The 22,433-nt window shown below is 37.5% G+C and overlaps 1 protein-coding gene across 1 annotated transcript; it reads left to right on the forward strand.

The window, feature by feature from the left end:
* Positions 1-1,592: 1,592 nt before the first annotated feature.
* On the forward strand, positions 1,593-18,432 carry Nup43 (nucleoporin 43). The gene is made up of 8 exons (XM_047559537.1): positions 1,593-1,775; positions 2,081-2,203; positions 4,081-4,158; positions 5,808-5,988; positions 7,471-7,606; positions 8,966-9,117; positions 12,285-12,407; positions 16,884-18,432. The coding sequence occupies exons 1-8, from the start codon at positions 1,656-1,658 to the stop codon at positions 17,111-17,113; spliced, it is 1,143 nt and encodes a 380-aa protein (XP_047415493.1). The 5' UTR covers positions 1,593-1,655; the 3' UTR covers positions 17,114-18,432.
* Positions 18,433-22,433: the final 4,001 nt, after the last annotated feature.

Below are 22,433 nucleotides of genomic sequence, written 5' to 3' on the forward strand. Positions count from 1 at the left end.
AAAATGAACCTGGTTCAGTAATTTGAGTTTTTTATAGGAACTTAATAGCACTCTTGGGAACTGATTTAGATGGAGCTCCTTTACAAGCAGTGCTTCCATACATGTAGTTCTTGTGAAGTTACACTACCAATATCAAACTAAAACAAGGCTGGGCATGGTGGCTCAGTTCAGGAGTTTGAGGCAGGAGGATCACAAGTTCAAAGTTAGCCTCCGTAATTTAGTGAGGCCCTAAGCAACTTGGTGAGACCATGTCTTGAAATTTAAAAAGGGGGCTAGGAATGTGGTTCAGTGGTTAAGTGCCCCTGGGTTCAATTCCTGGTATCTAAATAAATAAATAAAACCAAGATCTGGGTGTCTTGATGCTCACTTGTCATTCCAACTGATGGGGAGGCTGAGGCAGTATCTTATCCCAAAAAATAAAAAAGGCTACAGATGTAGCATGGTGGTAAGGATTCCTGGGTTCAATCCCCAGTACTGCAAATAAAGGGGGGGGAGGGAAGGAAGCAACCAATGTGCAGTTATAAATACCTATAGTGTAAAGAAGAAATACCTATAGTGTAAATAAATATTTGGACATGGTGGGATAGGCCTGTAATCCCACTGACTCGGGAAACTGAGGCAGAATTGAAAATTTGAAGGCAACTTAGCAAGATCCTGTCTCAAAAAAAATAAAAAAATAAAAAAATAAAAATAAAAAAGGCTGGGAATGTTGCTCAGGACTAAAGTGCCCCCATGTTCAATCCCTAGTACAAAAATGACATGAGTAAGTCAGTAGGATTTACAATTTAATGGGGGGGGGGGGTCTACATCAAAGGAAGTGGAGCAACAGAGGGCAGAAATGGTCTAGATAGCAAGTGCAAGTGCTGTGTTTATTTAGATTATCATGGGCTGGTATTGTCAGGAAAAGGAACAGAAAGGAAATGATCCTTGCAGAATGGGCAGGATTCTGAGAAGTAGAGAGGGATGGAATGTTATTAGAGGCATTACCAACAGCACAGAAGGAACCAAAAGCATGATTTTCTGGACTGTTGGATAGTAGATATCACCAAACAACACATAAGTGAATCGACCAAAGATAAGCAAGAAGGAAATGAGTGTCAAAACTAAAATTAGTTTCTTTAGAATCCCAACTCCAGTCTCTGACAGTATGCATATTAATTTTGAAACAAACAATCTGTTTGGGGGACAAAGAGGAAAAGGTTTAGGATGATAAGATTGTATGTTAGTCGAGGTATTTCTATGAGAACTTAAGGATTTTTGAATTGTTTCCTATGTGCAGCGAAGTACAACTGGATGCTTATGTGTGGTACAATGTGATTGCAATGTTTTTGTTTTAGCTCTTTGTTACATATTGTGCAATTATTGCAAAAATACATTGTGTCAGTGTTCCCATATTGATTTTGCAGATTTTTTGCAGGTCTTACTGCACAAAGGTGTAGGTCCGTTCGCCTTTAAAGCCACTTCTCTGAGGGTGGGCGTCACAGGTTCCTTCAACTCAGGTGGGGGCAGTGCCCACGAAAACTTCTGAGGAGAATTGGTTCCCTGCAGCCACCGTCTCCCTCATGATGTTCCATCCAATCAGGGCTCCGCGGGAAGGGGCGGGGCTGAGGGCGCGCGTAGTGCTTCTTGCAGTATTTGCTGCGACTGCCTTCAGCATGGAGGAAATTTATGCCAAGTTTGTATCTCAGAAGATCAGCAAAACCCGCTGGCGACCAGTGCCTGCGGGGAGCCTGCAGACGGCAGAAACCTTCGCAACCGGCTCTTGGGACAACGAGGTACCACCACTCCCGGAAGCGGAGCCCGCGCTTTCTCCCTTTTCCGGTTCGGTGTCCAGGGCCGCCAGCGCGCGGACTCTCACCTTCTAGCTCCTTTCGCTCTTCTCTGTCCCCCGAGCCCGCGTCGCGGGTCAGAGGCCTTGTAGTTTAGAGCCATCGAGCCTTGTATTTCCTTGTGTTGTAAATTCTTACCATACCATTTGTGTGGGGTGCTTTTGAAGCAAGGTTCGCTGAAAGTAATATGAATTTTACTTAACTATAATTGACGTTTACGTTATCTGAAGGTTAAACTTTCTGCTTTGCAGGAAAATTATGTTTCATTGTGGTCTATTGGAGATTTTGGGAACTTGGATTCTGATGGAGGATTCGAAGGAGACCATCAATTATTGTGTGATATCAAACACCATGGTGATGTCATGGATTTACAGGTGAATCTTTATTGCACCCAAAAGATAACTTTAAAAACTGAGAGTAGTACATCTAGAAATGCAGGGGATCTTAAAGTTTGTCTAGTCTCACTCCTGATGAATATGTCTTGCCAGCACAATTTAGCCACGTTGTGGCAGGATCAGAACTGGGAAAGGGAATTGTAGGTTCAATCCTAGTTTTTAAAAATTGTCCATCTACTATGTGCCAAGCAATGTTTTGAGAGCTTTATATAAGTTAACACGATTTGCATTGCATTTCCGCAAATCAAGTATTGGTTTGTTTTCTGTGTTTTTGTTACAGTGAGGTGCTGGAGATTGAACCCCGAGTCTTGCACATACTAGGCAAGTGCTCTACCACCGAGCTATATCCTCAGCCCTTAGATGTTATTTCTGATTCCTTTTTTTTTTTTTGTACCAGGGATGGAACCCAGGGGTGCTTTACCGCTATGCCACATCCCCAGTCCTTTTTATATTTTATTTAGAGACAGGGTCTCCCTGAGTTGCTGAGGCTGACTTTGAACTCCAGATCCTCCCCTTACCCTCCTGAGCTGCTGGCATTAAGCCCAGCTTGTTATTCCCCTTTACCAATAAGAAAACAGAGGGTAAAATTTTTGAAGCATATACTATGTGTCAAATAATGTGCAGAGAAATTTATATGGAATTGATTTTTGAATTCTCCTAAGGGCTTCTTAAGTACACATTAGTACTCCTGATTTAAAGGATTATGAAAACTTAGAGAACTTAAAATTCTCTTTGTGTGTATGTGTGTGGTGCTGGGCATCAAACTCAGGGCCTTGTGCATGTCAGACAAGAACTCTTACCACTGAGCTACATCCCCAGCCTGAGAACTGGAGTTCTCTAAAAAACATCTCTAAACCAATAGTAAATTGTGGGTTTGAAATTAAGTTTTCAAAACTGGATGTGGTGGTAGTTGCTTGTAGTCCCAGCTACTTGGAAGGCTGAGGCAGGAGGAACACTTGAGCCCAGAAGTTTGAGATCAGCCTAGGCAATTCAAAGACACTGTCTTAAAAAAGAAAAAAGAAAAAAAAAAAAAAAAAAAATCAGATACAGGTCTTCATTACTTCAGTACTTGTGTTTTACTCTGTAAACACATTATTAGCCCTAGGAATGATACTTTCCTAAATTTGCTTTTTTTTTTTTTTTTTTTTTTGTGGTACTGGGGATTGAAGCCAGGGCCTTGTGCTTGCAAGGCAAGTACTCTACCAACTGAGCTATATCCCCAGCCCAAATATATATATATATATATATATATATATATATATATATATATATATTTTTTTTTTTTTTTTTTTTTTTTTTTTTTTTTTTGCAGTGCTGGGGATCGAACCCAGGGCCTTATGCTTGCAAGGCAAGCACTCTACCGACTGAGCTATCTCCCCAGCCCTTAAATTTGCATTGTTGTGGTCCAAAATTACATGTATTTTAGGTGAGCGAGCTTAGGAAAAATTACTATTACTTTTTCTTTTTTGGTACTGGGGATTGAACCCAGGGGTGCTTCATCACTTGGGGGGGAGGTTTGTTTGTTTTTGTTTTTAATTATTTTTTGAGACATTATGTCACTAAGTTGCTGAGACTAACTTTGAATTCATGATCCTCCTGCCTTAGCCTGTCCAGTCGCTGAGATTAGAGGCATGTGCCACTGCTTCTGGCTCTTATTATTAATTCTTTGTGAAAATACTTTTACCTGCATAGCAGTTTTGACTTTTAGATTTATTAACACATTTTATTTGCTTAGAATTGATAGGCTGTTTGCTTTTTAAAATTATAGTTAGGGTTTACTACTAATTGAATTGAATAATAGACTTTCTCCCTACTGCTGTTTCTGGATTTATAACAAACTGGAATTTTCTGTTTAGTTTTTTGACCAGGAAAGAATTGTAGCTGCTTCATCAACAGGATGTGTAACAGTTTTTCTCCATCATCCAAATAACCAGGTAAAGAACTTTTATTTGAAAATAAAGTTTGTATTTTGTTTTTAAGAGACTTAAAGAAGATTGTGTTTAATAATGACACAAATAATACATTGTTAAAACATGAAGGGAGCTGGGTATAATGGCATGTGCCTGTAGTTCCAGCTACTCTGGAGACTGAGACAGGAGGATCTGTTGAGCCCAGGAGTTTGAGATCACCCTAGGAAATGAAGTGAGAACATTTTTCAGAAAGGGAAAAAGCATCACTGTATTACCCACTTTTATTATTATTATTTTTATTATTTAGTGCTAGGGATTAAACCCAAGGCCGCAGATATGCTAAGCATTTGATCTACCACTACCCTAGCCCCCTATTACCTGCTTTTTGGTGAGAGAAGTCTGGAACCATGTTTGTCTGTGCTTGTGTAGAAATTGAACATTTCTTAAAAAAGGGAGGGGGGAGTATATATGAGAAAGAGAGAGAGAGAGAGAGAGAGAGAATTTGAATGTGTGTGTGTGTCCATGACCACTCTACCATTGAGCTAAACCTCCAGTCCTTTTTATCTTATTTTGAGTCAGGCCCAGACCGAACTTAAATTTAAGGTCCTACTACTTCAGTCTCTTGAGCTACCAAGATTATATGCATGTGCTACCACACCTGGAAAATTCTGTTAATCAGATCCACCAATATGGTATTCTAGGCAGTTGTCCTGTTAATTCTTCCTTTTTAAGGTCCTGTTCTAGTCTTTTGAAGAAAGCACTTTTTTTTTAGCTTAAATAACATAAGGAAGAACAGGAACAGCTACTTTGCTTCTGTTTAGAACCCAGTTCTTCATTAGAAGAGAGGATTCACTACATGAAGATTTGACTTTTTTTCAATGCTTTTCTTGTGTCCAAAGCCCAGTGGTGCTGACCTTCAGAGCATGATGTTAAGGGCAATGTTTTTTTTGTAGTACTAGGTGTCGAAACCAGAAGGAGGCCTTGAACTTAACAAGGCTAACCTTGAACTTGCTATCATATTGGTAGAGTTCTTTAAGAGAGCCTCAGTGGTAGTAACACAATTTTAAGTTGCTGGAAGAGTTTGGGGACTAAAAAATGTCACTTTACTAATAGGTATGCCTAGTAAATGTAAGACCCAGAACTTGTCATGTTTTAAAAAGCTGTAGAGATTTATTTAAGAATAAGATTCAGGAGATCTTATATAGAAGATCATTCCCAAAAGAATTTCAAGAGTCAGCTGGGCACAGTGTCATGTGCCTTTAATCTGAGCTACTCAGGAAACTTAGTAAGACCCTGTGTCAAAGTAAAAAATAAAAAGAGCTCAGGATGTAGCTTAGTGGTAGAGTGCTTGTCTGCCATGTGTGAGGCCCTGAGTTTGATCCCCAATACCAAGGAAAAAAAGAAGAATTTAAATAATTGCTTTCGAACATTGAACTGCTTGATTCCTAAAAATAATTTCTTTGGTTTGAGATGACTATGTCACATTATTGGACATCTTGTGAGTCTAATTCATTGTGTACAGAGCTTCTAATAGTTTTTGGACATTAAGACTCTACCAAAAAAAAAGTTATTCTTTTTCTAGAAAGGTGTGAGATAGAATTTTAAAATACTCTTGAGGAAGAATGCTGTTCTTTAAAACTTTGATTAAAAGTATCCTCATTTCTCATACCTAGACTCTGTCAGTCAACCAGCAGTGGACAGCAGCCCACTACCACACAGGGCCTGGCAGTCCTTCCTATAGCAGTGCCCCATGTACAGGCATTGTGTGTGACAACCCAGAAATTGTCACGGTTGGAGAGGATGGTCGAATAAATCTCTTTAGAGTTGATCACAAGGAACCTGTAAGGACGATAGGTAAGAAAAATCATTGTATTTCTCTTTTCCATCATATAGTAATTGAATACATAAAATGCACAGTAAACAGAGGGCTAAGTGTTTGGGGAGTATTAAAAACATACAAGGCAGAATCCCTTGGTCAAGGACAGAGTGAATGACTGACTACAGAGGAGAGAGAAATGGGTTCTTTTGTTGTCATTGCTCTTTGTGGGGCAGCTAGAAGGGATCATCAGATAAAGAATCAACAAGCAGATGACAATCTAGGTTGCAGATGATAAGTAATTCTAAAAGATGACAGAAGCAGACAGTGGTAACAGCATGGAGGCAGGGTAAAGCTGTACAAAAAGTATAGTTTGTCCTGGCATTAGTATTTTATAGGAGACATGGAAGAGGAGATCCAGAAGGTAAATTAGGGCCAGTTTGCAAAGAATCTTGAATGTAGAACCATTTTTTGGGTGAAACATCAAGGTGCCATTTTAAGTTTTTGAACAAGGGAGCAATATGCTCAGTGTCATACTTTGGAAGGATGTGTCTAGTGTAGCATTTATAAACACTGTTTCACACCTTGCCTGCTGAGGTTTATAATAGTCCACTGCCCTAGGCCTTTTGGATTAGAATCTCTAGGAATTGAACCAGGAATCAGTTTTGTGTGTTGTTTATTGTGATTTTCAGTTTTCAGTTGCATCACTTGCTGCTGGTTAAGGACTGTTGCCAGGTGGCAATGTAAAGGAGTGGCACAAACAGGACTCAAAGTATATATTAAGTTATGTTCCATAAATTCTAAATATTCTAGGACACCTAAGAAAAGGACCATTGTAACAGTGAGGAAGGACTTCATGGCAAAAGAAGAAGCTAATGAGGGTGAATAGATTTGAGATGTGTCAGCAGTATATATAATACAAGGTCAGAGTGAGCTCTGTTGGATCACTGGTTTTGGCCCAATGGAGCTTTGCATCAAGGACTAGTGGGAAATAAGACTGAATATAGAGGAATTTGAACATCTATCTCAGAAATTCAGGGTAACAAGTTTTTTTGGGGGAGGGGTACCAAATTTCTTTATTTGGAGGAATGGTACAAATTAAAAAACTTAAGTGTTTGTTTTGTTACAACTTACAGAAGAGGTGACGGTAACCCCAACATGCATGCACTGCCTTTGTGACAGAGAAGTCACTTCCATGGCTGTGGGGAAATCAGCCTGAGGTTTAGCTCTTGTTATCACCGTCTTCAGGGTAACAATCTTGAGGGGAAATAAAGAAAGGAGTACCTGAAAACTTAGCTGTCCATTTAGAAAACAGTTCAGATGTCCAGTGAGCGATGTTTTCTGTCTGAGGAGAATCTGCCTGAACATGTATGTATATTACTGTGCATTTTTCCATAGAACTTAAATTATGACTGGAAATTTCATTGCTAATATTTTGATAAATAGATGCAATGCAATTTAAAGATTTTCTTGGGAAAAAGGGGTCTATTAACACACACTGCCATTTTGTAAATTTGTAGACAATGCAGATAGCAGTACACTCCATGCTGTGACCTTTCTTCGAACTCCTGAGATACTTACAGTAAATTCAATTGGACAGTTAAAAATATGGGACTTCAGACAACAAGGAAATGAACCTTCTCAGATACTATCATTGTAAGTTTTGATTTGTTTTTTAAGTAATGAAATGCAAAATTAGTTTGTTCAATTGTTTATAACAACTGTCTTTAAAACCCTTTTTTTCCTTCAGTACCAGAATAGAACCCAGGGGAGCTGTACCACTATTCTATTTATTTATTTGTTTTTAATTGGTGCTTTATAGATATACATAGAGGTGAAATTCATTGTGGTTTATTTACATATTCACATGGTATAGTTTTGTCCTGTTTACTCCATGTTTCCTCCCTTTTCCGTTCTTTTCCTTCCCCCTCAATCTCCTTTTAATCCATTGATCTTCCCTCTATCTATCTTATACTATCTGAGCTGTCCCCACTTTTTTCCCCTTACTTTGCTCTAGCTTCCAAATATGATTTTCTGAGTCTGCCTTATTTCACTTATGTTCTCCTCTGTTGCATTTAAGGTAGGGATTCCTAATTAAATTTGACAAAGCAAGTATTATGTGATGGGCTTGATACTTGTTATGCTTCATTTGTAAATATTTCTTGTATCGATTCAGAACCTTTATCTTCTTGAAGTTTATATTATTTATTGGAGACCTTATTTCTGTTCATCAAATGATTTTATCAATAAGAGGTAAAATACACTTTAGATGTTTTGGAGGGGAAAAACAATCCAAAATATTTTTCTGAACAGAAATCCCCTCTTCTAGGTGTGCAACATTCACTTCTCTCTTAAGAAAATGGAGTGTGTCAGACTGAAAAAAAGTTATTTAAAATAAGAATTTAAAAAATAGGAGTAAGGAATATTTGAATATATTGATAGATATTTTTTTAAAACCTAAAAAAAATGGAAATGAGTTTTGTACATCTTACCATCAGGTTATCTTGTTTCCCACATTTCCACATTGAAGAGAGAATGAATAATTTTGGCCTATAATTGTAAAAACATTTTTTTACTATTAAATATTTTAATCTTGTTTCTTTTTTGGCATTAAGTTTTTTGTTTGTTTTTGTGGTATTGGGGGTTGAACTCTGGGCCTTATGTTTCCTAGGCAAGTATTCTACAACTGAGCTATATCTCTAATCTTGGCACTGGGATTGAACCCCAGGGTGCTTTTACCACTGAGCCACATCCCCAGCCATTTTTACCTTTCAAATTTTAGTCAGGATCTCACCAAATTGCGGAGGTTAGCATCAAATTTGTGATTCCCTCCCTTAGCCTCCCAAGTCTCTGGGATTACAGGTATGCACCACCACACCCAGGTTGGCATCATTAACACATGGTAGCTCCAGCCATATAACTATCATAGAATCATAGTTGTTAGAAAAAAATGTTTGAGTTACACAAGAATTGTACTTTACCACGTATTTGATATATTTGTATCTCCCACAAAAGGACTGGTGATCGAGTGCCACTTCACTGTGTTGACAGACATCCCAACCAGCAGCATGTTGTAGCTACTGGTGGCCAGGATGGAATGCTAAGTATTTGGGATGTTAGACAAGGTACTATGCCTGTATCTCTGCTAAAGGCTCATGAAGCTGAAAGTAAGTATTGTGGAGATATAGAAAGTTTTTATTATGTGAATTATGTGACATAAGACCTTGTCATCATGTTATACATAGATTATTTTATATCATAGGTTTTAATGTCTGAATCGTAAAAATTTAAATAATACCTTTGTATTTTGACATGTAACCTGTGTGTGTGTTGCGGGGGGCAGGATCACGGGGGGTGGTTTACTGGGGATTGGACCTGAGACCTTACACATGCTAGGTAAGTACTCTACCACTGAGCCATATCCCCAATCTGAAGCATATTTAAGCTCTAGAACCATAGGAAATATCTTTAGATATTTGTCTTTATGCATTTATTTTCTTAGGATAATTTTTTAAAGGTAGAATTGATAGGCTAAACCTTTTGCATAACTTTAAAGCTGTAATGCATTTTATCATTAAGTTATATTGTCATATTTAAGTGTGTAAGAATGCCTTTTTCCTATGCAAATGGAGGTTTTTTTAAATTTTTTTGCGGTACTGGGGATCAAACTCAGGGCCTTGTGCTTGCAAGGCAAGCACTCTACCAGCTGAGCTATCTCCCCAGCCCAGGAGGTTGTTTTTCATATGTGGTAATCTCTTGTGCTCAATTTATCATTGCATCTTTTTTTTTTTTTTTTTTGCATCTTTTTTTTTTAAAACAACACATAGCTGTTGTCATACTCAAATATATTATATTTAAAAATTCTGATTCAGAGAAGTTTCTGTTAGATTCTGCTTGAATAAAAGTACAAGAAAGCTAATATGGCAACTTCTCTGTTTAAGTAAATTTCACTTATTGCCAGGAGCAGTGCTGCACATCTGTAATCCTAGTGACTCCGAAGGCTGAGGCAGGAGGATTGCAAGTTCAAAGCTAGTCTCAGTAACTTCGTGAGGCCTTAAGCAACTCAGCGAGACCTGTTTGTAAACAATACACAAAAAATGCCTGGGGATGTGACTCAGTCTTAAAGCACCCCTAGGTTCAATCAAAAGCAGATAAAAGGATAGAAAGTTGTTTCCCTCTCCAAGGTATATAACTCTGCCTAAGAACACAAAAGTTTTAAAAGAGGAATATGGTATTCTGATTTTTTTTTTAATTGTAGATAGACACAATACCTTTATTTTATTTATTTATTTTTTAATGTGGTGCTGAAGATCAAACCCAGTGCCTCACATGTGCTAGGCAAGTGCTCTACCACTATGCCACAGCCCCAGTCCCAGACATTCTGATTTTGGCTAACCTGGTGGAAGACTCACAAACATTCAGATTGATCTCTCTCTCTCTCTTTGTCCCTTTTTAAAAAAAATTTATTTATCTACTTTTTTGGTACCAGGAATTGAACCCAGGGACATTTAAACACTGATCCACCTCCCCAGTCTGTTTTATTTTTGGGACAGGGTCTCACTATGCTGTTTAGGGCCTTGCTAAGTTGCCGAGGCTGGTTTTGAACTTATGATTTTCCTGCCTTGGTCTCCTGAGTAACTGGTATTACAGGGTTGCACCACCAAGCCTGTGTTTTTTGTTTGTTTGTTTGTTTGTTTTCTTTTGTGGTGCTGAGGATTAGAACCCAAGGCCTCACACATGCTAGACAAGAGAACTCCAGCACTGAGGTATATCCCCTGACCCTTTGTTCTCTTCTTACCAGCGCTCTTTAATTGACAGCCTAGATAAGCAATGTGGACATAACTGCAGTGGATTATAATGTTTACTTTGAATTTATCCTAGCTAGAAATCAAATGTTTTATAGGGGGTTGTTTTCTAATTTGAAAGTGAATGCATAAAAATGTAGATTTGGGCAGTCTGCTCATGACTCTCAAGGCTGTTGTGTTTCACTTTGTTTTTTCTTTTGTTTTTATTTTTCACTTGGTTTTAATGAAAGAGTGTGAATGTACCTTATGGGAACTCCTCTAGAATACATTCTTCTGTTTTTTGTGTGTGACATATTTAATTGTGTTAACTGTCAGAATGAAGGTTGCCACCTTGCAAACATGTCATTCTTTTCATGTCAAACTTCACTTTCTATACTGATTGTTTAAAATGACCTAGCTCAGATTCGGAACCATTGATTACAGAGTACCTGTTTTGTCTGTGTGAGTATGTAACTTTCTGGCGAGTCATGGCTAAAGTTCCCTTAAAGTTTCAAGTTGGGGTGAAAGGTGGGGTGGCAGTCCCAATATGACTTCTTAAAATTCCTCCATCTGAAACTGGATCCACATTTTGGAACATTTTCAAGTTTTGGTGTGCTAGGAGCTAGTTGCTATTTCTGTGATGTAGACCAGAAATATCCAGAGTCTTGACTTGAGCCAGTACTGAATTCTGCTTGTTAGAAATTCATTTGCATTTATCTTTCTTTCATGGTTTTCTCTCTCAGTCGTTTCAGTAATGTAACCTTCATCTACTAAGGACAAAAAATGAAAATAAGAGAATTTACCAGTTTTTAAAAAAAAATATTTTCACTATTTTCCATGGTCACTCTTATGTATTTCATGTTTTTTTTGTTTTGTTTTGTTCTGTTTTGGTACCAGGGATTGAACCCAGAGGCTCTTAACCATTGAGCCACATCCCCAGCCCTTTTTATTTTTTATTTTGAGGCAGGGTTTCACTAAGTTATAAGGGCCTCACTAAGTTGCTAAGGCTGGTTTTGAACTTATGATCCTCCTGCCTCAGCCTCCAGAGCCACTGGGATTATAGGTGTGCTCCACCGTGCCAAGCTGTATTTCACATCATTATACTTACTTATCATGACTGATAATCATTTAAAGTACCATCTTTTGAAAGACAATCTTGGTTGAAGTTTTTTGGTTTCTGTTTTGGGTAGTACTGGGAATTGAGTCCAGGACCTTGGGCATGGTAGCCTAGCATTCTACCTTAGACCTGCATCCTTTGCCACCTCCCCAAGGTCATTCTTTTATAAAAAATATAATAGGTTAAATGATTTAGAATTTTCATTCATTTTCTGGCCCAGTTTCCAAGTAGGTTATTTACTTGACTTCATTTTCCTTGGTACATGTTATAACCATTAGAGAGCTATATTCTGTCTTTAATTTTGAAACCTTTGAGGCTTCATACGTGAGGTTTGCAGTTATGTAATGGAGGCTGATGGAAGATGGAGATAGGGTTTTAATGTTTTATTCAGGTGATCTGCAGAGGAATAAATTTCTCGGTTTTTATCTCTTAGTGTGGGAAGTTCATTTTCACCCATCCAACCCAGATCATCTGTTTACTTGCTCTGAAGATGGATCCTTATGGCACTGGGATGCCTCTACAGATGTGCCTGAAAAGTCCTCTCTCTTTCATCAAGGTGAAACATCTTTTCTTCCTTATGTGACAATTTCCTTTATGAAATGTTTTTTTCCTTGGTGAATTTTAAAGATATATTTGTAATGTTGTTTTTGTCAGCTTTTTTATCACTAAGGTAAAACATCTTTTTTTAAAAAAATATTTTTAGTTGTAAATGGACACATTACCTTTATTTTATTTATTGATTTATTTTTATGTGGTGCTGAGGATCTAACCCAGTGCCTTACACAGGCTAGGCAAGTGTTCCAAAACTGAGCTACAACCCCAGCCCCAGGTAAAACCTGTTAATGAAGATTCTTGTGTGTCATTTTATGATACCTTTAGATACTAGATTGCACATTCTCATATTTTTAACATTAACAAATGACAAACTGTTTTAATTTTCTTGTTTCAGGGTAAATTTGAATACCATAGGGCTTTAAATCTTGACTACCAGCTACCTACTACTATACTCCTGATGACTAAAAATGCTATTAGCTGGCTCACTTCATTGACTATTCAGTCAGGATTCTTTGTTGAGTGACTGTAACCGGGTCCTCTTACTAGGATAGACCATTCTTATCATTTTATTGGCAAGGAAAGGTATAGGCAAGAAGAAAGTAGATCTGTTATGTGTTAAGAAATTTGTTTCTTCTTGGCTCAAAAGGACCTGTCTCCTGATTAAAATCAGTGGTGCGTAAAGCTCAACCAAGAACTATACAATTGTATTCAGGGTTTTTTATTTGTTTGTGTTGCCTTTTCCAAACTTTGAAGATTTACCTGTGGTTCCAAAGTTCATTTGTTCATTCCTTCATTCACTCACAGACCTTTATTGAATGCCCACCATGTGGTAGGCACTCCTCTAAGTGCATTAGGGCCTACGATAGGGAGCAGAAAAAATTTTTTTCTGTACATATAGAGTAAATTCTAGTTGACAGTTTTTAAAAATATATAGCCAGGCAGGATATGCATGCCAGTAATCTCAGTGAGTCAGGTGGCTGAAGCAGGAGGATCACAAGCTCAAGGCCAACCTCAGCAACTTAGCAGCACCAAGGATATGTAGCTCAGTGATAAATCACCCCTGGGTTCAATTCCCAGTACTGCCCACACCCCCAAAAATATCAGTAACAGCCCAATCAGAAAAACTAAACTACCCAGAATGTAGAAAGAGTTGGTTTCACATGTGTTAGAAGGACTGGAAAAACAAGGGAATTTAAGGGGTGTTGGGAGTGAAAATAGAAAGGGTAATAACCAGAAATCAGAAACCATTAATACCATTAAGTGCTATGCTGTTGGAAGTGCTATTAAAGTTGATTCTGGATTAGCAAAAAAAAAGTGCCCCTTCAACCCAGCCTGGAACTACTGCCAGCACTGCTGTTGCCAGAATCCTGGAGCAGAAAGGGGGTTGCTGTTCCCCTCCTCCACCTTCCAGTCACCCACAGTAATGCCTTCCATTGGTAGGCTCCAACTGAAAGGCAGGTGGCAAGGGAGCCTGGAAAATGGAGTTTGCAGTCCATAGTGGAGTACAGCAAAAGGGTCTGAAAGGAAAAAAGGAAATAGCTGGATCAAATGTACTGATAAAAGAATAAATAGTGAGGGGAGCTACTCTAGAGTATTAGGAGATTCCACTTAGCAGAAATAACATTTGAGCAGACACTTGTGAGAAGTGAAGGTATGAATCACATGAATACATTCCAGGCAGAGGACTTGAGAGGCAGAGAGAGCACAGCAGCACAGCAAAGAGGATGTGAGGATGTGGCTGCCATTCAGCTACTAGGGTAGGGGAATGGTGGGCAATAAGGACTGGTTGCAGAGGACTGATGTTTCCAAGCCTCACTGGTTTCTGTGGAAAGTAGACTATGTGCGAGGGATGAGGAAGGAGTAAGCAAAGATCAGGAAAGAATGGAAGCAGAAAAGTGGACACAGGAAGGAGTTTTATCTCAGTGGTTTGAATAATCCAAATTGCGAACATCTCTAATCCTGAAATCTGAAATGCTCCAAAATCTGAAATTTGTTTTTCCCTGAAGTGGGGCTTAAACCCAGAGGTGCTATACCACTGAGCTACATCTGCACCCCTTTTTATTTTTGACACATGGTCTCCCTAAGATGCTGAAGACCTTGCTAAATTGCTGAGGCTGGCCTCAAACTTGTACGCCTCCTACCTCAGGTGCTCTGGTAGCTGGGATTACATGGGATTACAGGTATATGCTACCGTGTCTGCCCAAATCTGAAATGTTTTGAGGGCCAATGTGATGCCACAAGTGGAAAATCCCACACCTAACTTCATGTGATGGGTCATAGTCAGAATGCAAGCACACTAGCCAGGTGAGGGGGTATACCTCTATAAACCCAGCAACTCAGTAGGCTGAGGCAGGAGGATCACAAGTTTGACACTAGCCTGGGCAATTTAACAAGACCCTGTCTCAAAATAAAAGATAAAATAGACTGGGAATGTAGCTCAGTGGTAAAACACCCCTGGGTTCAATTTCCAAAACCATAAAGAAAAATGTAGGCACAGCTGGGTGTGGTGCTGCACATCTGAAATCCTAGTGACTTGGGTGGCTGAGGCAGGATCACAAGTTCAAGGCCAGCCTCAGCAATTTAGGGAGACACTATAAAACTTAGTGAGACCCTGTCTCAAAAAATAAAAAGAGCTAAGGATGTGGCTTAGTGATTAAGTGCCCTGGGTTCCAATCCCTGGTACCAGAAATGCAGACACACTTAAAAGTATCATATAAAATTCTCTTCAGATTATATGTAGGAGTTTATATGAAACATAAGTTAATTTCATGTTTAGACTTGGATCTTAACCTCAAGATAGTTTAAATATGAAAGTATTCCAAAATTTAAAAAATATCCCAAATCCTGAACATTTTTGTTCCCAAGCATTGAAGATAAGGGATACTTAACTTGTATGTTAATTTGCATAGTATTCAAGAGCAATGTAATATTTGGAAGCACAGTACAAAATAAACAGAAAAATATTGGAAAAAAATTCTAAAACTTCACTGTAAAAATTCTGGATAAGGAGTTTGGGGATGTAGCTCACTGTATTTAACATGTCCAAGCCTCTGGATTCAACCACTCAGCTCCCTCCCCCCTCAAAAAATCCTGGAGAAATATTCAATGTACATAACGTGCATGTCTGTGCTAATTTCCAGCTTCATTTATGGAGAAGCTAACAGATTTATCTAAGGATTTGTTAAGTACTTATATTTTATTTCCTTTCTCCACTGTTTTTGAAATCTTTTTATTAGAAACCTTGGTTAGATTGGAAATAATTGTTCATTTTGTGTCTATATTAGATACTGTGAAAAGGTAAAACAAACATAAAATATGCAACCTCCTTTTGAGAAATTCTTGTTAGTTCTGGAGAGTAAGCATGGAAAGTTAAATCATGGCAAAAGAAATCTAACAAGATAGTAAACTAAGGTCACACACAGTGCTGAGGGTTCTGGGATGGAAGAGAGAAATGTAAAAGAGCTTTCTTTTAAGATTCAGAGAAGGAAGTAGAGCTAGACTTTCAAGAACCAGCAAGGTTGAAACCCACCAATAATAATAATAATAATAATAATAATAATATTGTAATAATAAGAATGTTGTAATTATTATTATTATTATTATTATTAGTTGTGATCCTGGGGATCCAATCCAGGGCCTGGCACATGCTCTGCAAGTGCTCTGCCTCTAAGCTACATACTCAGCCCCTAAACCTACTGAAATTTAAGCGTCAAGACATCCAGGATTTTGTCTTATATTACCAGCACTTAGCACAGAGTCTGGCATATAGTAGGTACTCAACTATGTGTTGAGGGAATGGAATATGAAATATTCCCTTTTGTAATCTGAAAGTTGAGAAGAATGAAAATTGCAAATAATGGCTGAAATTGAAATATTCTGCCTTTACCTCCTTTAGTTCTGTATTAAATGCACAACAGCACTGTTAGGAAAGTTTATAATGTAGTCATATTCTAAAGTTTTCCTTTTAAGAACATTTACCTTAAAAAGGTAAGAATAAAAGATCTAAAGCAAATTGATTACATTTAGAATCACAGAAACATATATTTTAAAAATACATTTTTAGGAAATACTTATTTAGAAATTCTTTATCATGAACACTTTATTTGGTGTTATCCAAGAGTTTTTATTTATGTGTATTACCTACATTTTTGTTTGGTTTTCTCATATTCACTTATCCTCAAGTCTTTTTTGCTACCTTTATGAGACTTCCCATTAAAAAACAAAGTAAATTATCTACTTTACATGATGATTTCAAGTTAGGTATCCATATTTTCCCTTGGAAATTTGAGTATTTAATACTGAATAAGTCTTTGGTTAAAAATGACAATATGTGATAATAGAATTATCTGCCTATTATTCTTTGAATTAATACAAGTTGGAATCATTATCTTTCTGAAATATTAGTAGAGGTCTAGATGTATACTAACATAAAAATAGTCTTGAAAAGTTTTTTTTTTTTTTTTCCTTCTTCTTCCAGGAGGAAGAACCAGTACTTTTCTGTCTCATACCATTAGTAACCAGGCTAATGTTCACCAGTCTCTTATAAGTTCCTGGCTCAGCACTGATCCTGCAAAAGATCGTATTGAAATCACAAGCTTGCTTCCCAACAGGACTCTGTCTGTGAACAGTCTGGATGTTTTAGGTCCTTGTCTTGTTTGTGGAACTGATGCAGAAGCAATATATGTTACCAGACAACTGTTTTCATGAAAATACTGCGATTATAATATTTCAAGTTAAACATATAGTTAGCCTTTTGAATTCCAACTTTTGTGCAAAACTTTATTATTGGAAAATGTGATATTTGGAGGGGATACGTCAGTAAACTATTGTTAACATCAATGCCCAGTTTGGGCTTTTGTTACTTCGGTATCCCCATAACAGTTACAGAATCTGATAGATTGCTGATGGCAAAAGATTTTGAACATGTGGAAGAACATCAGAGGGATCCTTGTGCAGATGAATACATTGCCTTCAAACAGACAATTATTGACAGCTTATGGAACCAATGCTTCATTTTTGGTGGTGCACAATTGAGCATTAAACCACCAATGAGTACCTATTATTTTTATCAACAGTATATGGAGGATACCCCTCCCTGGTGGCTTTAGCCAGTGTCAGTGTGTATTCTTTTTATTGCAGGTATTTTCTTTGCTCCTACATTTTATTTTCTTACTATTTTTAATAAGCTTTTTCATGAAAAAATGAGTAGAGCAAAAATGACAAATTTATAGTTGTTTTCAAATATTTTTATTATTATTTTCTGTGGATCCATGGGTGGTGCTGGGACTGAACCCAGGCATTGTGCATGCCAGGCACTCTACCATCGAGCTGTACCCGTAGCCCCATAATTTTTTTTTTTTTTATAAAAATGAAAATATACATGTTATCTTTGGATGCACATTTTCTGGCAGTAAACATGTTACTATCACTTTGAACTACTACTTAATATTCTAAAGTATAAATAAGTATGTTATAGTGTATTTATTTCATGGCATATTACATTCCATGTTCCTGCCTTCTCACTGTTGGATTAGTACTATATTTGTTTCTTTTATTTGTTTGTATTCTTAAACATTTTTATTTTCTGAGGCAGTTTAACATTTTCTTATTAATTTTTAACCTTTTAGATATGAAGAATTTTTTGTGCATGTGATCCTATGATACAGGTATCTTTCGATTTAGCTTTGGCTTTATTCATGGGGCTTTTCATAGAAGTTGGTATTTTGTATATGGTTGATTGAATTGTAAAATTCTTTACCTTATGACCTTTGCATCATGCTATCCCTATCCTAAGTTTACATAAATGTTTACCTATATTTTCCTCTATTTTGAGGTTTCATATGTTATATGTAATTATCACATTTGAATTTAATTATTTAGTGTATGCCTGTAATCCCAGCTACTCAAGAGACTGAGGTAGTAGAATTGCAAATTTGAGGCCTGTGCAACTTACCAAGACTGTCTCAAAAAAAAAAAAAAAAAAAAACAACAACAAAACCTGGGGATATAGGTTGGTGGTTCATCCCTCGTGTTGAATGCCTAGTGCTACATACACAAATTATTTTATACATCTGAAAAACAATTGGTGCAGGGGGAGAATTGAGGATTTAACCTAGGACTTCATGCACACTAAGCACTGTGAGTTCCTCATCCAGCCCCCTGAAATTTTTTTGTGATACATTTTAAGCATAAAAATAAAGTCATTTAATGAGCCCATGTACTCATCACACAGTTATCAGGAAATACACCCAATCTTCATCTCTGCTGTCATTCACTCCCCACAACCCACCTCTGCCCTGGATCTTTAAGCACATTCCAGATAACATGCTATTCATAATTTACCATGTATGTCCGAAGGGAAAAAAACTCTCCTTTAAAAAAAGCACAATATCATTATCATCCCCTCAATATATTGTTCTTTAATATCAAACATTCAAGCAGTGTTTTAATTTCCCAGACTGTCTCATGAACATTTTTATAGTTGATTTATCAACAGATAAAGGCTAGTAGATTACATGACTCTTAAATTACTTTAAATTCACAGCCCTATTTTTGTTTCTTTTTGCATGTGTGTGTTTCAGCCTCCTAAGTAACTGGGATTACAGGTGCATGCCACCATGCCCAGCAAGTTCTGCCAATTTTAATAAGAAACATAAACTTTACTTAGTATAATATGGTAACTTACCAATTTATTTATGAAATTAATTGAATAATTTCTTTTGAGGGCTACACAATATCAGGTGAAAGGTGCCTTGGAGGGCATCTCCAGCCTAAATGTGATGGTCCCTCTGCACAATACACAACAAATTATCATCCAATTTATACTTAAAAACATATTCCAAACTGAGCACAGTAGATTACACTTGTAATTCCCAGCAACTTGGGAAGTTGAGTCAGAAGAATACCAAGTTGGAGGCCAGCCTGAGCAACTTAAGGGACTGTCTGAAAATAAAAAATAGAAAAGGCTGGGGATTAGCCTCAGTGGTAAAGCCCAGTACTTAAAAACAAAACAAAAAGTTCTAATTGATGCAGAATTGTGAAAGGGTTTTAGTGTGGGGGTGAGATCCAAAGCAGTCCTGTAAAAGGTAAAATTATTGGGGGTTAATGATCACATGAGCCTGTTATGAGGCAAGCCAATTGCCAATTTTGTCATGTTTGAATTCTCGTTATGTTGTGATGCCTCAATGTGGGTTTTTTCTAAATAAATGAATTTTCATATACCGAACTGAAATTTGCTTCCATTAATCTTATCTCAAGAACTACAAAAAATCATTTAATTCTCAAATATTCAGATATTCAGAACTACATATTGTAGCTTCTCCAGGGAAAACCTTTCTAATTAATCCTTTTTAGTGTTTCCTTTTTTTTTTTGGGTGCTGGGGATCGAACTCAGGGCCTTGTGCTTACAAGGCAAGCACTCTACCAGCTGAGCTATCTCCCCAGCCCCTTTTTTAGTGTTTCCTTGTGGGCAGGGTTCCCTTTCCAATTTTTCCTGGATCACACCTATTTTTAGGACTCCTTTAGAATGCCTTGTGGGAGGGGCAGTGGTTAACTAGGGATTGAACTCAGGGGCACTGAGTTCATTGAGTCACATCCCCAGCCCTATTTTGTATTTTATGTAGAGACAGGGTCTCTCACTGAGTTGCTTTGCACGCTTTTGCTGAGGCTGGCTTTGAACTTGCTATTCTCCTGCCTCAGCCTCTTGAGCCTGCCCACCACACCTGGCTAGGAGGCCTTTTAGGTATCATAGTCTCCAGAAAGGTTTCTCTGGCTTCAGACAATCTGAGCTAAATTGTTCTCTGCTTCAAAAACTCATTGTGCATAATTTAATTAAGCAGCCTGTCTCCCCCTACTGGACAAGAAGAAGAACAGGGCACATGTCCTGTTGTATTAGCATATTTTAACAGGATGATTCATAGTAAACAATCACTGTAATTGAACTGAACTCACAATCTTGTTTTCCCTTTAAAAAATAACTTGTTTGTCTAACTCCCTGTTTTAAGTGTGACTTCAAAAACGAATGTTTTTTCCAGGTAGTGTCTGCCTTGCTGAGAGTATGACAGAAACCTTGTCATCCTTGTTCTGGGTACAATATTCTTTTGGAATATTACAGTCCATATTAGATTGCTGAGTACTTGAACTTAAATCCCTTAGTTCTCACACATGAACTTCTAAGCACATTTTCCATATTTTTGAGTTAATGCAGATGGTTTCTGATCCTTATTATAAACCTATTACTGTTCTAAGACAAATTTCATTTCAGCATAAGAAAGAACAATCTCCTTTGAATTTTCTATAGAAGCTACTTTCAGAGTTGCCCAACATGCTGTTTATACTTTCATCCTGTTGGTTAGGAGATGTGCTAAATGAACCAACAGTCTTGGTCCCTCTGCATGAGTCCTCTCAATTATCAGTGACACACGAACCTTTGGTAATTGGCTATAAGTATTAAAATATTTATGGACAAACCTAATTTATTGACATGTCTCTCCATGTATCATTTTCATAAGGCTATTTTGAGAAAACTAAGCAACAGCTATTATCCTATCAAAAGTTGGGAATAACTGAAAAATTCCTTGACCTTTGTGAATAATACTTCTATTTCATTGCACGGTGGAAACATTCAATAATTGATTCCAGAATCTTGTCTGAGAAACAACTAAGTTCAGTTTATAGTTTATATTGATCCTTCATTTAAGCTTATGGTATGAATATGATATCTAGCTCATGCTAATAGAAGGTCTGAAGCAGAAGTAGTGCTCATGTTTTATAGATATGAAACCTGAGGCGAACCACAATATAGTATGCAACTACTTGAACTCTTTAATTGGTATCCTGAACCACCATTAATGTGATGTGGCAATGTCAAACAACTGATAAGAGTCATCAGCTTCGGAACAATTTCTAGTAACATTTGCCTACCTTAAAGGTTAAAAAAAAAAAAAAAAGAGGGCAGGGAACCACTCAGGGTATGGGGAAATAGAATAACTAGAAGCTAACTGGTTAGGTTAAAAAAAAAAAACAATAATTAAAAATTAGCATGCAGGGCTAGAGATGTAGCTCAGTGGTAGAGTTACTTGCCTAGCATGTGAGTTTAATCCCCAGTACTGAAAAAAAAACCAAAACCCTAATTTCATGTTCAGTTCCAAACTGCATGACAACTTTGGTGGACAATAGGTGATAGACCAGCACAACTCAAAGTCATCAGAAATGGCATTCACTCAGCTGGGCACGATGAAGCACATATGTAGTCCTAGTGGCTCTAGAGACTAAGGCAGGAGGAACACAAGTTCAAAGCCAGCTTCAGCAATTTAGCAAGACTGTCTCAAAATAAACGAGCTAGATGTACCTCAGGGGTTAGGCACCACTGACCTCAATCCCAAATGCATTAACTCTCAATGTTAATTTTTGTATAGGCCATGGATTTATGAAGCTAAATTGTAATTAACACTAGACTATAAAAATAAAAGCTTCAACAAATCAGAACCCTGCATAGTATAAAATAAACTTAAGTCATGCACAAAGTCTGGGTTTGAGCTCCCACACCTGTAAAACTAAACTACCAAAAAAAAAAAGTCTCAACTAGTGAAGTCCTGGAAGCAATGATACCCAATAGTAATGGGCACACTTGAACCCAGATTTGGTTTTGAATACCACTTTGCAATGAAAGAAACCAGGACTTACTAGAGAAGTGATGATTCCAGGATGGAGCAGGAAATATGACATAGCTTGAAGCACCTTGTAGTGGGGTATGACAGAGATACAGACACCAACTGAAAGCCACTAGTGGACAAAACTGGAACAATTTGAGCAACAAAATAAGTATAAAGTATCTAGGGTCTATAATGATATAAATATCTGAATAATTGGGGAGGGGAGGGCAAAGAAAAGTCAGTGGAGAAATCCAAGTAATTTATTGAGATTTTCCGCTCTGAAGGCAGAAGGAGGTGGAGAAATTCACCTCTCCATTCCTTCTGTGTGAACTGTGCTAGGAGTCTTCCCCTAAGATTATATTAATTTTGGGGAG

Source organism: Sciurus carolinensis, chromosome 7, assembly GCF_902686445.1.
Source record: "Sciurus carolinensis chromosome 7, mSciCar1.2, whole genome shotgun sequence".
Lineage (NCBI taxonomy): Eukaryota > Metazoa > Chordata > Mammalia > Rodentia > Sciuridae > Sciurus > Sciurus carolinensis.